Source organism: Artemia sp. Qi Xiang Cuo, chromosome 9 (assembly GCF_049724085.1).
Source record: "Artemia sp. Qi Xiang Cuo chromosome 9, ASM4972408v1, whole genome shotgun sequence".
Taxonomy (NCBI): domain Eukaryota; kingdom Metazoa; phylum Arthropoda; class Branchiopoda; order Anostraca; family Artemiidae; genus Artemia; species Artemia sp. Qi Xiang Cuo.
In genome coordinates this window covers 51338896-51352803 of record NC_142802.1, presented here as the reverse complement: position 1 = coordinate 51352803, position 13908 = coordinate 51338896, and the positions used below count along the sequence as shown (strand labels likewise).

At 36.3% G+C, this 13908-nt stretch overlaps 2 protein-coding genes across 2 annotated transcripts in view; one reads left to right on the top strand and one right to left on the bottom strand.

Annotated features, from left to right (window-relative positions):
• The window catches only part of LOC148948775 (thimet oligopeptidase-like), a 136786-nt gene extending 127566 nt beyond the window's left edge, over positions 1-9220 (bottom strand). Inside the window, exon 1 of the mRNA XM_089094671.1 lies at positions 9200-9220. The gene's annotated coding sequence lies outside the window, so the exon portion shown is untranslated. The remainder of the gene's footprint in view (positions 1-9199) is intronic.
• The window catches only part of LOC148948774 (uncharacterized), a 74993-nt gene that overhangs the window by 10385 nt on the left and 50700 nt on the right, over positions 1-13908 (top strand). The window contains 2 exon segments of the mRNA XM_089094672.1: positions 8933-9971; positions 9973-11416. Of these exon segments, the coding sequence (XP_088950798.1) occupies positions 8965-9971; positions 9973-11416 (2451 nt within the window). The 5' untranslated portion in view covers positions 8933-8964.

Genomic DNA, 13908 nt, shown 5'->3' with positions numbered 1-13908 from the left:
CGCTTGTATGTAAAGTAAATGAAATTCTGCTCTACAAATTTATCCTTTGATAAATCCTACGGGACCTTATATGAATTGACAATGCAATCCCTAGATCGAGATTCACAATTATTCGAAAATGGTATAACCGAAGAAATGTTTGCGAAAACCCATGGTATCATTGTATTGGATTTGTCCAGTACTCAAGATATGAGTATTGTCAGAACGGGTACCGTGGTTTAGAGTGTACCTTTGCTGAGCCATTGGAGGAAAGTATTGCATTAATCTACCTAAATCAATTTGAAACCTTTTGGGAAATTACTCCTGATGGCAGTCTTTTATTAGACTTGGCGCCATGAACACGAATCAAATAATCAATGTATTTAATATTATTTTGAAAAAAACTACGTTTTCTAAAGAGTTAAAGAGGCTGAGTTACAAGGTCGAACCTTAAAACGTACAGGGATTAGGAGGCACAGTTGGGGGGCTACCGCCCCCTAAACCCCCCGCTTTCGCAGCCTTTAAATATAAAAAAAATTTCTTTAAACTGAAAGTAAGGAGCGAGATTAAAACTTAAAACGAACATAACTTATTCCGTACATGAAAGAGGCTGTGCCCTCCTCAACGCCTCGCTCTTTACGCTAAAGTTTGACTTTCTCACAACTCTTTTTTTAAACAATAAAAACTTTAGCGTAAAGAGCGAGGCGTTGAGGAAGGTACAGCCTCTTTCATATACGGAATAATTTCTGTTCGTTTTAAGTTTTAATGTCGCTCCTTACTTTCAGTTTAAAGAATTTTTTTTATATTTAAATGCTGCGAAAGCGGGGGGTTTGGGGGGCGGTAGCCCCACAACTGTGCCTCCTAATTCCTGTACGTTTTAAGGTTCGACCTTGTAACTCAGCCTCTTTAACTCTTTAGAAAACGTAGGTTTTTTTCAAATAATTTCTGCACGTTATTGTACAGTTTATTACTTATTATTGCTTGACTAACTGTTAGCTGATCGTGTCAGGAGTTAAAGTTGGGGGGCTGCCGCCCCCCAAACTCCCCGCTCTTGAAGATTCTTGTGTTAAGGCTTTTAATTCCTGAATACTCAAATCACGTCGTACAGGGTGCCTCCTAATCCCTGTACGTTTTAAGGTTCGAACTTGTGACTCAGCCTCTTTAACAGCCCCCCAACTGTGCCTCCTAATCCCTGTACGTTTTAAGGGTCGACCTTGTAACTCAGCCTCTTTAACTCTTTAGAAAACGTAATTTTTTTCAAATAATTTAAAAAAGAAACTGAGTTCCTTTTCAAAGTATATAAAAAAGTTGCTCTGATGGTGAATCGAACCCGGGTTTTCCGCCTGAAAGTCTAGAGTATCAGCCGCTGGACTGTACAAACACAGTAGTGACTGTTGTTTAGCAAATGGAAGCTATTTTCGACGCAAGCAAATTCTCAAAACTCTTGATATGTGGTTTTTGGAAAACAGGGAAGGAGTGATCAGATTTAGCTGAAATTTTGAGGATAAGTTTCCAGGCCCCAGGAAAGCTTGTCCTCTAAATTTCATCCCGATCAGACAACGTTAAAGGGGGGTTGTGGTGGGAAAAATTAACATGGGCTAATATAGGAAAACGAGGTTTTTCGTAAATGTAAATTCGGGGGATAATTTTTTCGGTCTGAAAATATCAAAAGGCCCTAACAGGTCGAATTCTGCTTCGACTGAGTCCTCATTCACCCGGATCTGTTGCCAACTGTGGCCTGTAGGCGTGGATAAGAAAAAAAAACGAAATGAATTTTAAGTGGCTACATTTGGTTTTTTGAAAACAGGGAAGGAGTGATCGGATTGAGCTGAAATTTCAAGGATAAACTCCCGGGCCCTAGGAAAGCTTAACCTCTAAATTTCAGCCCAATCGGACAACGTTAAAGGGGGGCTGTGGTGGGAGGGTCCAAACTTCTGGCCCAGTTTACCCCATGAAGATAAAGTCGGAGGAGGATGAAATTCTGCAAGTTTCTTAGTTTGAGCTTGGGCTACAAAATGCGATTACCGCCGTCTCTCTGCGACCTCTAGGACCTGAAATTGCTTAACATTGTGGTGGGTCGCCTCTTTATAGAGGCACAAGTGTGCCTCCTTGATATGGATCCTTAAATGTCCAAATATAAATCCTATTGCATACCTTGGGATTTCCTGGAGTATATTCAACATATTAACAATAGCATTATTATTGTTAATAGCAGTCCATCGACTGTAGAGACAGGTCATTGGTTATGCATCTTTCAAACAAAAATAATATAGAATTTATTGATCCTCTTGGCTTACCGTATACATTTTACATACCTCACATTAAAAATTTTCTTGAGCAAAGTGGAAAATCAATTATTCAAAATCGGAAGCGGGTACAAGATCAATCAACGAAAATCTGGCTTTCGTTCAGTCTAATATTCCTCAAGATTTATGGCGATAATCCTCGATTGAACGACTTTCTTGTTGAAAATGCTCTTTTCTATCTCTATAATATTGATTTCGTTGCCCTAAGAGTGAAGTGCTTTAAAAATGAATGTAAATTTGTTTATTAATAAAAATTTGTATATACAAAACACTGTGTCCTTTTAGATCTCTTCTTCTAAGTATAGATAATCATCAGAACGATAAGTGGCAGCAGCTCATCAGGATCTATCTTGTTTTCATCCTGGTATGGAAAGTCAGGGTTATATTTTCTACAATATATTGTAACTTCATTTTTATTAAATCTCTTTGTAAAGTTAATAATACTATTCTGATTTATATTATAAAATTCACGTGTTTCAATTTGCTTATTTGAAACAATGTCACGCACGATATTCTCATATTCAGAATCACTTTCTGTAATAGCCAAATAAAAATCTGTAGGTTTATAATCAAAGTAGCCAGTATCTTCACAGCGATGACGCAAAAACCAGACTTTTATTATTCCAGCAAATGAAGCGTAGACCAGGTTCTTCTTCCCAAAACAATTTAAAACCACGATGATACAAGTCTCTTAACAGTAAATTGAACTCACGTTAGGGTTTTTGGCAATCATGTCAGGGTAAGTATTTTCCCATAGGTCGCATTTATCATAGTGACAATTGGGGCATAAGAATCTTAATAAGAGTCTTGTATGAGACTCACAAATCTCTTCAAGACAGGGCTTACAGTCTTTAATTTGCACAGTGTATCCTTTATGCAATTTACATGTATTGCATACTTTTCATTTTTCATTATAGTCATGAATAAAAGTACAATTCTCACAAGATGACAAGCTGCCCAATGTATGCAAGCATAATGGGCATGTGCAAAACATTTTTTCGATGTTGACTGTCTCACTTCCAAAAAGAAACTGACTCGCGATCAATAAAATGTCTTCTAGGACATCACAAAACTTGTTTATGCATGATTTCTTGTTGACTTACCAAAGCAAAACCACAATATTATTTTGTCTCAATTAACATATCTATAAATTGAGTAAAAGTTTGGGGGCCACGACGACAAAGTTTCATACAATTGGTCAAAGATGGGGGAATGTTTTCCCATTATATCGTTTAAGTATTTTTCGAGAAGCTTCCGTTGAAGAGATAGTTCTAGGAAATTAACCACTTTTCCAATCTGACTAGATTACGAAGATTTTCTGGTTCTCAAATCCATCCATTTTAACACTCAATATCAAATACAGAATCTTGCTAGCAACAAACATTTATATAGATTGTTTTCTTCAATATATTTTGCTAATGCATTTAATCCGTCTTGAAGTCTCTGTATATGCACTATATTTTCTTTAGCCACAAAGCATAATCGTTCTTCCGACTTGAATTTGCTTAATGATGTAACATATCCTGCATATATCTCGTCCCATTCTAGGGTTAGTCGGCAACCCCTTGTAATTTCCACTGCTACTTTAGGCACTCTAGGTTCCATCTCGCTAACGCTTTCAATATACAATAATATATAAGCATCCATTTTGATATTTACACGCTGAACTATTTTTTAATACTGAAGAAATAATGGAACACGTGAGTGTCTTCCAGGGAAATCAATAGAGTCCTATATGGGGCTGATATTTTTCGAGAGAAAACAATAGCGCTTGTTAGGGGAACACATGGGAGTGTCTTTAAAATCCCATGCTATTTTCCTATGCATAGCTGCAGAATAGATTGAGGGTGTGTCGTGACGTCAGAGGGCATGTCACAGAAATCCTGTGGGAAAAGGGATAGGTATGCTGCAGAAATCCCATGTTAATTTCCTAGGGATGTTGCAGAATATATTGATGGTGTGTCGTGACGTCAGAGGGCATGTCACAGAAATCCCATGTTCATTTTCCTATCTGACCGTTTAAAGGCGAGGGTTTGTCATGACGTCAGAGGGCGGGAATATTGCCAGCTGACCGCTAGAAACAGGGATGACGTGACGTAACAGGGTATTTCTTTAAAATCCTATGGGGAAAGGGATAAGGATGTTGCAGAAATCTCATGTTAGTTTCCTAGGGATGTTGCGGAAATCCTATGGGAAAAGGGATAGGGATGTTGCAGAAATCCTATGTTAATTTCCTAGGGATTTTGGAGAATAGATTGATGGGAAAAGGGATAGGGGTGTTGCAGAAATTCCATGCTAATTTCCTTGCGATGTTGCAGAATAGATTGACGGGAAAAGGGATAGGGCTGTTGCAGAAATCTCATATTAATTTCCTAGAAATGTTGCAGAATAGATTGATGGGATACTACTGTCTTTGAAGATGACTTAATCCCCCAGATTCCCCGGGGAGGGTCTGCAAGTTATGAACTTTGCCCAATGTTTACATATAGTATTGGTTATTGGGAAGTATACAGAAGTTTTCAGTGGGGATTTTTTCGGGTAGTTGGAGGGGGTCGGGGGTTATGTGGTTGGATCTTTCATGGAGGAAGTTTTCTTGGGGGAAGGGACATTACTATGAAGGGGCGCCGGATTTCCCAGCATTATTTAAAAGACGATCAGAAATTAAAAAAAACAAACAATTTTTTCAACTGACAGTAAGGAGCAACGTCAAAACTTAAAACGAACAGAAATTATTACGTATATGATTGGGTTCGCCCCCTAGTCATTACCTCGCTCTTTGTGCTAAAGTTTTTTTGTACTTTTCTCAGAGCTATTTATTCGAATTAAGGGCCTTTGTGATTAAGGGGTCAATCTTAAAGAATTGGAACAAAATTCTAACTTTAGCGTAAAGAGCGAGGTGGTGACTAGGGGGCGAATCCCCTAATATACGTAATAAAGATATGCGAATATAGAAGTTCGTTACGTAACTTAATTCGTAAGTTACGTCAGATCAAAATTTCGAGAAAGCCATTTAGCCAAAAAAAAGTAAAATTAATATGCAAATTTCGTTTTAATCATTCATGTACGGTGAACGAAAATCAAAGCTGCGTTAATTCAAAAACGTTCAGAAAAAAACAAGTTTTTTTTTAACTGAAAGTAAGGAGCGACATTAAAACTTAAAACGAATAGAAATTATTTCGTATATAAAAGGAGCTGTGCCCTCCTCAACGCCTCGCTCTTTACGCTGAAGTTTGACTCCGTCTCACTAATTTATTTTTTAAAACAATAAAAAACTTTAGCGGAAAGGGCGAGGCGTTGAGGAGGGGACAGCCTCTTTCTTATACGGAATAATTTCTGTTCGTTTTAAGTTTTAATGCCACTTCTTACTTTCAGTTAAAAAAACCGTTTTTTTTATATAATTATACAAAAGACGGTTTGAATGCAGTTTTTGATTATTTGGAGTCTGGATAAAATGAACTTTGTGACCTTGGGTTTTTAGGATGCATATACTACGACTTAATGAATTGCGCAGAGGAAGAAAATACAAGGCTTTTGTTTGAGGTGAATCTGGTATTGTATTCTGCAATTTTCCTTTCTTTAACAATTATCGTGTTTCAGTGAGCTAACTGAGCAAAACATCTTACTGAATATATTCCTGTATATATGTGTTTTGCCGTCGATTAGAAATTAAGATAGTTTTGGCCTCTGCCAATGGTGATTCGACTGTGAGTATTTGTTATTCCATTTATTTATTTTTTAATAACAAATTGTCTTGTCCATCAAAAGAAGGGGTGGATTTTCTACTGACACTGAAACAGAAATGTAGATGAAAAGAGGCAGCCAAAGTGGAAAAAAGCAGGCGAATAACGTGAAAAAACGTGACACAGCATGCAAAATAGAGATTCACAGGAGGCTGGGTTTGATGCCCTCTCCCTTTTGACGTACCTCCTGTATATATATATATACATGTACTGGGGTACTTTGTCGGTTATTGGAAACGTATCCAAGAAGCGAAGTTGGGTTAATCCTAATGAAATATAACAAACATGACGACAAAATAATACTTGAGAAACAAAATTATGGAAACCTAACCCAACCTAACGTAACCTAACCTACCCCGCTCCCCATCCTTAGTGTGCAAATATATAGCCCAAATTATGCAAGCCCAATGCATTCTGTCTAAAGCTTAGTTCTGACAGAGCGCAAATTTCGTATCACCTAGCGAAATTTGCGTCGCCCTGCAGAAAAAATACGCTTCGTTCATCGAAATCTTTGCTTCGCAGCGCTTCAAGTTGAAAAAATTCGCATCGCTATCGTCATTCGCTCCAGATATAAAAAAACAAAGGGATATTGAAAAACTTCTTAATCTAATTTCTACTTACCCTTGTATATACAATAAAAGAGAAAGCTGCAGTAGCACTGATGATTCCTTTTTTTCTTTTACTTTTAAACTGCAGTTTCTCAATAGTAACAAAATTAACGGACTTTGAGAACTACATTGCGAATTCCGCAAAACGGCGCAATGCGAAATATCGCAGAGCGAATTTTGTTCGCGCTAAGTCAGAACTAAGCTTAAAAGTCCAATGCATTGTTTCATCCGTCACTTGTTTTTGTAGCTACGAAACCGGTTTTCTTAGATGTAACCTAAGCGTAATTTTTAATGTGTTTACAATATCCGACAAATACCTATGCTGGTATATTCAGTATACTTGCTCGTATAATGAAAAATTGATAGTTAAAATATAAGTGAGCGTGGCGAAGACATAGAGGTACCCCTTTTGGAGAATAAGGAGGGTTAGATCCCCTTCGCTTGATTAGTGTAGGAATTTGGTATTTGTGATGATTATAATGAGTCAATCATTGTTGGTTGAGAAATGATGAACAGGAAGTATCCCACTTTTTGGATAACTGAATTTGGATAATTAAGTTTGATGATTTTTAGCTAAAATCACCAAAATCGGCAATTAAATTGCGACCATGAGCGAATTTCGCTCCTGTATGAACCTAGGGTTACTCCTGGTTCACAGAGAAGGACAATTACCGCTATAGGCAATATTCGCGAATTGCATCATTGAGCGTTTTTAATTACTTATAAAATTTATAAACAATAATTTAAATGGTTGTTGCTCTTATATAGAATAAATTGCCTTGTTGCCCAATAAAAGTGGAATTGGGCTGGACGAATTGTTTAAAAAAACAACTGAAATTACCTAATTTGGCAACTAAATTGCCGTAAGAAAAGAAGGTACTTCCTTACAATCCAGAGCACAATCAAGAAGTTTGTTCAGTTGAATCAGCGAAAAACCGGTTTACCTTTCTCTATTCGGAGACAATTAGCTTAGGTTCAGAGAAATAAACTACATTGTAGGTATATTTTAATTAAATATTTCATTAAATTAAATTAATTAAATTTAATTAAATTAAAAGTATATTTTAATTAAATATTAAATAATTAAAAAATAAATATTAAATATGTAGGTATATTTTAATTAAGAGTTAATATTTTGGTTATGTTATGTTAGGTATTTAATATAATGCATTCTGGGGGGGGGCTGCTGACTGCTTTCCAATATTCTTTGTTGTAGTTTCCATAACTTTATTACTAAAGTATTATATTTTCTTCATATTTTGGTATATTTCATTATGATTAACCTAACTTCACTTCTCGAATGTGTTCTGGATTGTACGGAAGTACCGAAAAGAATATTGCACCTGTGTGAACCTAGGGATCCTGCTTTGCGGCTATAGATCGCTGGTAAAAAAGAAGAAGCAAAAAAACTACAGGAGTATTGGTTGTCCAGCAAAATTAAAGGAAAAACCGAAAAACTATCGAGAATCAAAAAGAAAAGTGGTCCAGTGTATTAAAAGTTGGTAATTACCAACTTTTAAACGTTGTATTAACATGCCAACTTGTATATTTTGTCTCTTAGTTAATTTTGGTAGCTCAAGTTCTTATTTTGGAGAAGGGGTTTTCACATCCTCTGTAATAACTGGTTACAGCCAGATGTTATTGGAGTGGCTGGGTATCGAATTCTTTGTTGGTTGTTGGATAAGAGTCTTGCTTTTCTATTCTTTTTAACCAAATCTAAGAAAACTCATGCAGGGTAATTTGGAATCCAGTGGTCGAAGAGACGGGGCTACTCCTCGTTGGAGGAAATGAATTTAAGGAGTATCAAATAGCCTAGCTGTCTTTTTTCACGTTATTTTTACCAAAACCGTATGTAGGATTGTTATAATCAACGCCTCTTCGAATTAACCTGGTTTATGTTACGTTTATTTTCTGTCTAGCAATTTACCAGGCTAAGTTTTTACTGTCTGCTGTCTTTCTGGGCACAAGAGTTTATGCGTTTTTTCAGTGTAAATTCACTTTTTAGATAAGATTTATTCATAATTAAAAACACATACAATAAGACACTATACTGTTTCACCAGAGGCTTCTTGGTTGCCTATAAAAAGGGGGAAGATACATGAGTCACTTAGTCGAAGAAAAAACTCACTAACTTACAGAGAGAAGAAAAGAAAAAAAAAATCAAGCAATTGAATCATTTATTACTAATCAATGTAATCTTTTCTGCGGCTAATTATTAGTAAGGAACTACGTAACCGATGTCTCTTTTTTTGTTTATTGCGAACGTTACAGATAAAATCAAGACATTTATTTGTTTCAGGTTTGCTATTATAAATTGTATGACATGCAGTCATGCATGGTAAAAGTGGCAGTCCGGAGCATTTTTATGAAAGCGTTTATAAGTCGTCAAAAGAAGACGAGAGAGGTTCTTCTAAACAAAAAATGGATTCGCTGGTTGATGAAAAGCCAGCCTTACCACCAAAACGTATCATTCACCAAACAAAGGCCAAAACAATCTCACCCACTTCACCCAGAACAAGTATGATGTCAAAATCTATGAATGAAAAAATCAAGTTTTTCAGCATACCTTCGCCAGAGGTTACAAACCCTGCTAAAAGCATGTTCAGCTTTATTCCTTTTAGTGGTAAAAGCTTTTCAGTCCCATCCACACCAGTTAAAAGTATGATTAATCTGTGGACGGCCGAAGATGCCCGAGAGATAAAAACTGAGTTAAAACTTAAGCAAATGCAAAATGGCTGTAAAGATAACAAGTCTGACTTGTTATCAGAAACTGATAAGACAAGTCAGTTACCTTCGCGACCTCCACGAGTTTCTAGAAAAAATGAAAATCTCTTAGTTGAATTAGGCGTTGAAAGAGACGAAAGTGGTACAATTGTTTATGTTACTAAAGATGTTTTGAAGCCATTGCCAAAACTAAAAAAAAGAGCTAGGAAAAGGGCCGGTTCTGACTCTGAAGATCATTTAAGAAGTGCATCTTGTTTTACCAGGAGTACCTTGAAAACGAGAAGCTTAGAAAGAGGTGTTGTATCGTTCAGTCAGTTAAGTCTCTGCTCTTTGAACTCCGTTAGTAGTGATAATATATTTCAGGATATGAGTCGGAGCACATCATTTGGCTCGAATGATTTTGATTTTAATAGTCCTAAACCAGTCCCCCCACCAAGAAGAAGACAAAAATCAATTTCTTCTCATATTAGTCAAACATTTTCTATCGCCTCCTCCCCGCTGTTTATGGACGCACCTCACAAAGTTGAAAAGACCGCCGAAGAACTACCTGTGTATGCTCAAGTTGATAAGAGTAAAAAGTTGAAAAACAAAATTCATGTGTCAAACTAAAGTTTCACAATTAATTAATCAGTACGAGCATGCCAGCTCGTTTTCTAGTCCAGAATCTCCAGTTGGAATACAAAATTCTTTTCCGACTAAGATTTCCGTTTCTAGCCCGCCTGAAGGACTGTCAGAGACAGAGTCAGATATTGAATCGGACATAAGGAAGATAGAAAATTCGCTTGCCTCAATCAGTGTGCTTCTGGATGGTGTTCCGTCAAGAACAGATGGATCGGTTGTAGGAACAAGTAACCCTGATCAGTTTTCTCGTCTTGTTGTGGGCGGTAAAGTAATTAGTAAGAATGGAAATCACCCGAAGTTCGTACTAGACAAGAAATACAGTGAATTGAAAACGTTTTTAAAGGATATCAATGTGAAGACATCAGAAAAAGAAGCTAGTCCTGCTCCTTCAACGGTCAGCGCAGATAGTTTTACTAGCTCATCTACGGCAAAACGTAGTGATGAAAACGGAAGTTTAGCAGATATTTCAGATATGAGCGAGACAGAAATTACAAGATCTGTGCGTGATCATATCTCTTCTTTTGTGTCTCTAGTCGGAAACGGAACACTTATAAACCGGTTCACAAAGCCAAAAAATAAATCAAATAGCTGCTCTAGCGGTGATGAACGAAGAGATATAATCAGACATAAAAAATCTCGGACGCTTCCTAAAGCTAAAAGTGAAAAGAAAATGGAAGTGGTTGTGGTTGATATGCAAAACACTGATAAAATACTTCAAATGCCAATTCGGTCCGAAAATCGAGATAGTGTTGCTACCACTGGCTCTGACGGAAATCAATCAATATTAGAGAGTGACTCCGATCACGAATTAAAAGCTCATGATGAGCTGAAACAATTGACCACATCAGAAAAGCGTGATCGGAAAGTCAGATATATAGTTTCTGAAATTGTGAGCTCTGAAAGTGTTTTTGTGGATTGTTTGAAATTATTAAATAATGATTTTCGGACGAGTATGATTGATAGAAATAAGGATGAGAAATTTATGCCCGAAAGTGAACTTAATAAATTCCTCTGTGATCTCCCACAATTGCTCACCTTTAGTACTGTTTTACTTCACGATCTAAAGTCAAGATTTGAGAAATGGGAGGATATTCGCAAAATTTCGGATATTATAGCAACAGTGGGTCCATTTTTGAAAATGTATTCCGCCTATATTCGTGATTTCGAATACCAGTGTTCCCTTTTTGATGAATTTCGTTCAAAATATCCACGATTTGATCAGCTTACAAGAGACTTTGAAAAGGATGAAAAGTGTCGAATGCTAGGGATTAAACATTACATGCTTAAACCAGTGCAAAGAATACCACAATACCGGCTCTTATTACAAGACTACCTTGATCACTTAGAGGAGTCAAATGCTGATCATCAAGATACGGTCCAAGCTTTAAAAATTGTTTGTGATGTTGCTGATCATGCCAATAAAAGCGCTCAGTATGAGGTAATTTTTTTCTTCCTATGGATGAAAGTATTCGCTTTTTCTAGGTGTTAGCCAGGAGTGTAACCCAGGTTTTTGCTTATTTTTAGAGAGAGGGAGGGGGGTGTCCAGCTATAGGGAATTTTTTGCATGTTATTTAATGTAAAATTCTGAATTGATGTTTAGTTTTCTATTTTTTTTTGGTGGAAAAGAAGGGGTTGCTAAACCAAAACCCATTGGCCAGGTAAAAAAAATGTTGCAAAAAAAAAAAATTCGTGTTGAGAAATAAAACAGAAAGTGAAATTTAAATGAGAAGCTATTCAAGGGTCTCTTTTAGCTATGTTTATAAGTTCCATCTATATTCCTCTTAGAAAAACTGAATGAAGTTCGAACACTGAGGGGTAAAGACCTAGGACCAGGAGTCATGAATAAGCTAAGTTTACAACGCTGGTAAATTCAAATTACTGCAGCTTGAACTTGTTTATTTTTGCTGTATCAAACCTTTGATGGACCAAAAGTAAGTCAAAGTATTGCATCGGAAAGGTAAAAGCGCGCTATTATCAAAATTAGTACTTATATGTGCGGACTGATGTGCGAGAACTTATGTACTTTCGTCCTTTTAGGGCATATTCCCAAAATTGTTCAGAGCCATAGGTTCTAAGAAGCATACAGTCACAAAGAACAAAGAAAGTAATGCTTGTCTCGAATTATCTATCGAATTATCGAATTATTTTTATAAGGGCGGTGAACCATTAAAGCAGTGGCTCCTAACCAATTTCTGGCCTTTCCTTACCTAGGCATTTCTAAATTCTTGATGCCCCCCCCTCATGATATATAATTGTTATTCGAAATTTCACGCGTGTTTACCTGAACAAAGCTTAAAAGACCACCAACTTGGTGTTTTTTTTCGGGTCGTCCTCTAGGCATATGCATGCTAATGAAAAATATTATCTGTATAAAACACGTTTTATACAATGCATGACGTTATTGCAATCATGTATCTTTTTTACGCTTTCACACGAAAAATGTTTTTTTTTTTCAAAATTAAGGCTCTAAAGTATAGTCAGCCAAAGGCTGCACAAAAGGTTGTCCATGAACCACCAAAATATTAGCATCCCCCGTCGGATGGTCAAGGCCAAGATATGCCTTCCCAAGGCCAGAACATAATTTGCACTTTACTGAAAAAATATAAATGTTTTTACTTTTAAAACTTTAATAAATCAATAATATTAACATTTTGATTACTAAATATCAGTATATGTATATTAAACTGAGAATACACATTCATTTGTATTTTTTTCAGTAAAGTGCAAACTAGGTTCTGTCCTTGGGAAGGCGTAAGGGTTTTGAGCCCAACTTATGTTAGTTTCTGCTCGTTTTGAGTTTGACTCGGTTATTTATTGTAATTTCTGCTCGTTTTGGGTTTCATTTATTTATCGATGCTTATTTGTGGTAGTTTCACGCATGGTAGATTATTTGTTTTTATTTTTGGTCATTTTTTGTTTAATGGAGTTCTTTACTCTTTGAAAAACTTATTTTGTGGAAAAAGTTTTTAATTAATTTCTGTTTGTTTTATATTGACATAGTCTTTTAAGGGAAAAAGAAAAGAATACTTTATATCTTTTCGTTTTTTAAGACTTTATAGTTTGGCCTGCTATTTTTATGCTGGAGGAAAATTTTCAGCAATTTTTGACAACATACACCCTTTTAAAAATCTGGACACAAACAGTAGTCTTTAATTTAGTTTCATACCTCCTCTAGTTGACCTGAAATAGAAAATTTGATACCATTCGCAAAAAAATCTGTTTACTTTCTTTGATAGTTTGGATACACATACGCTATTTTGATTTGGTTAAATTTTTAGAGCAGAAGTAGCCCCGAAAGTTTGAACATAATACCCTCAGTCGTTCTTGGGATTCTGCTGAGAGTGCTGAGATGCCATATTGGTAATTAGCATTAACACAGTGCATTTTGATTTAATATTAAGGCAACATTTATTTTTTAAACATAATGGGCAAATGGGAGGGTGGGCGTGGGAGTGGGATTAGTTGCCCTTCAATCACTTTTGACTGTTAAAAAGGACATCAGCCCTTTCTATTTTCAATCGATTGAACCCTTTTCGAAGTTCCCACGACAACTCTTTCGATACGAAGTGCCCTGATCTAAACAACAAAAATAATACAATATACCCACATCGATCTTTACTATAAAAATGTCAAGCCTTCCAATCACTTTCGACTATTAAAAAGGATATTAGGCCTTTCGATTTCAAATCTAATGAACCCTTTTTGAAACGACAACACTTTATATAAACACCTTATATGCCCCCAGGGCATAAATTACAACCCTTACCCTAAGGGCTGTTAGGGTGGTTGTCATCCTCTAAGACCTAATTTCCAGAACTTTCAACTACGTTAAACAAAATGGCTATCTCAAAATTTTGATTGGATGTGTTTGGGGAAATGGTGGGCATGAGAGGAACGATAGTCGCTCTCCAATCACTTTCAACTATTAAA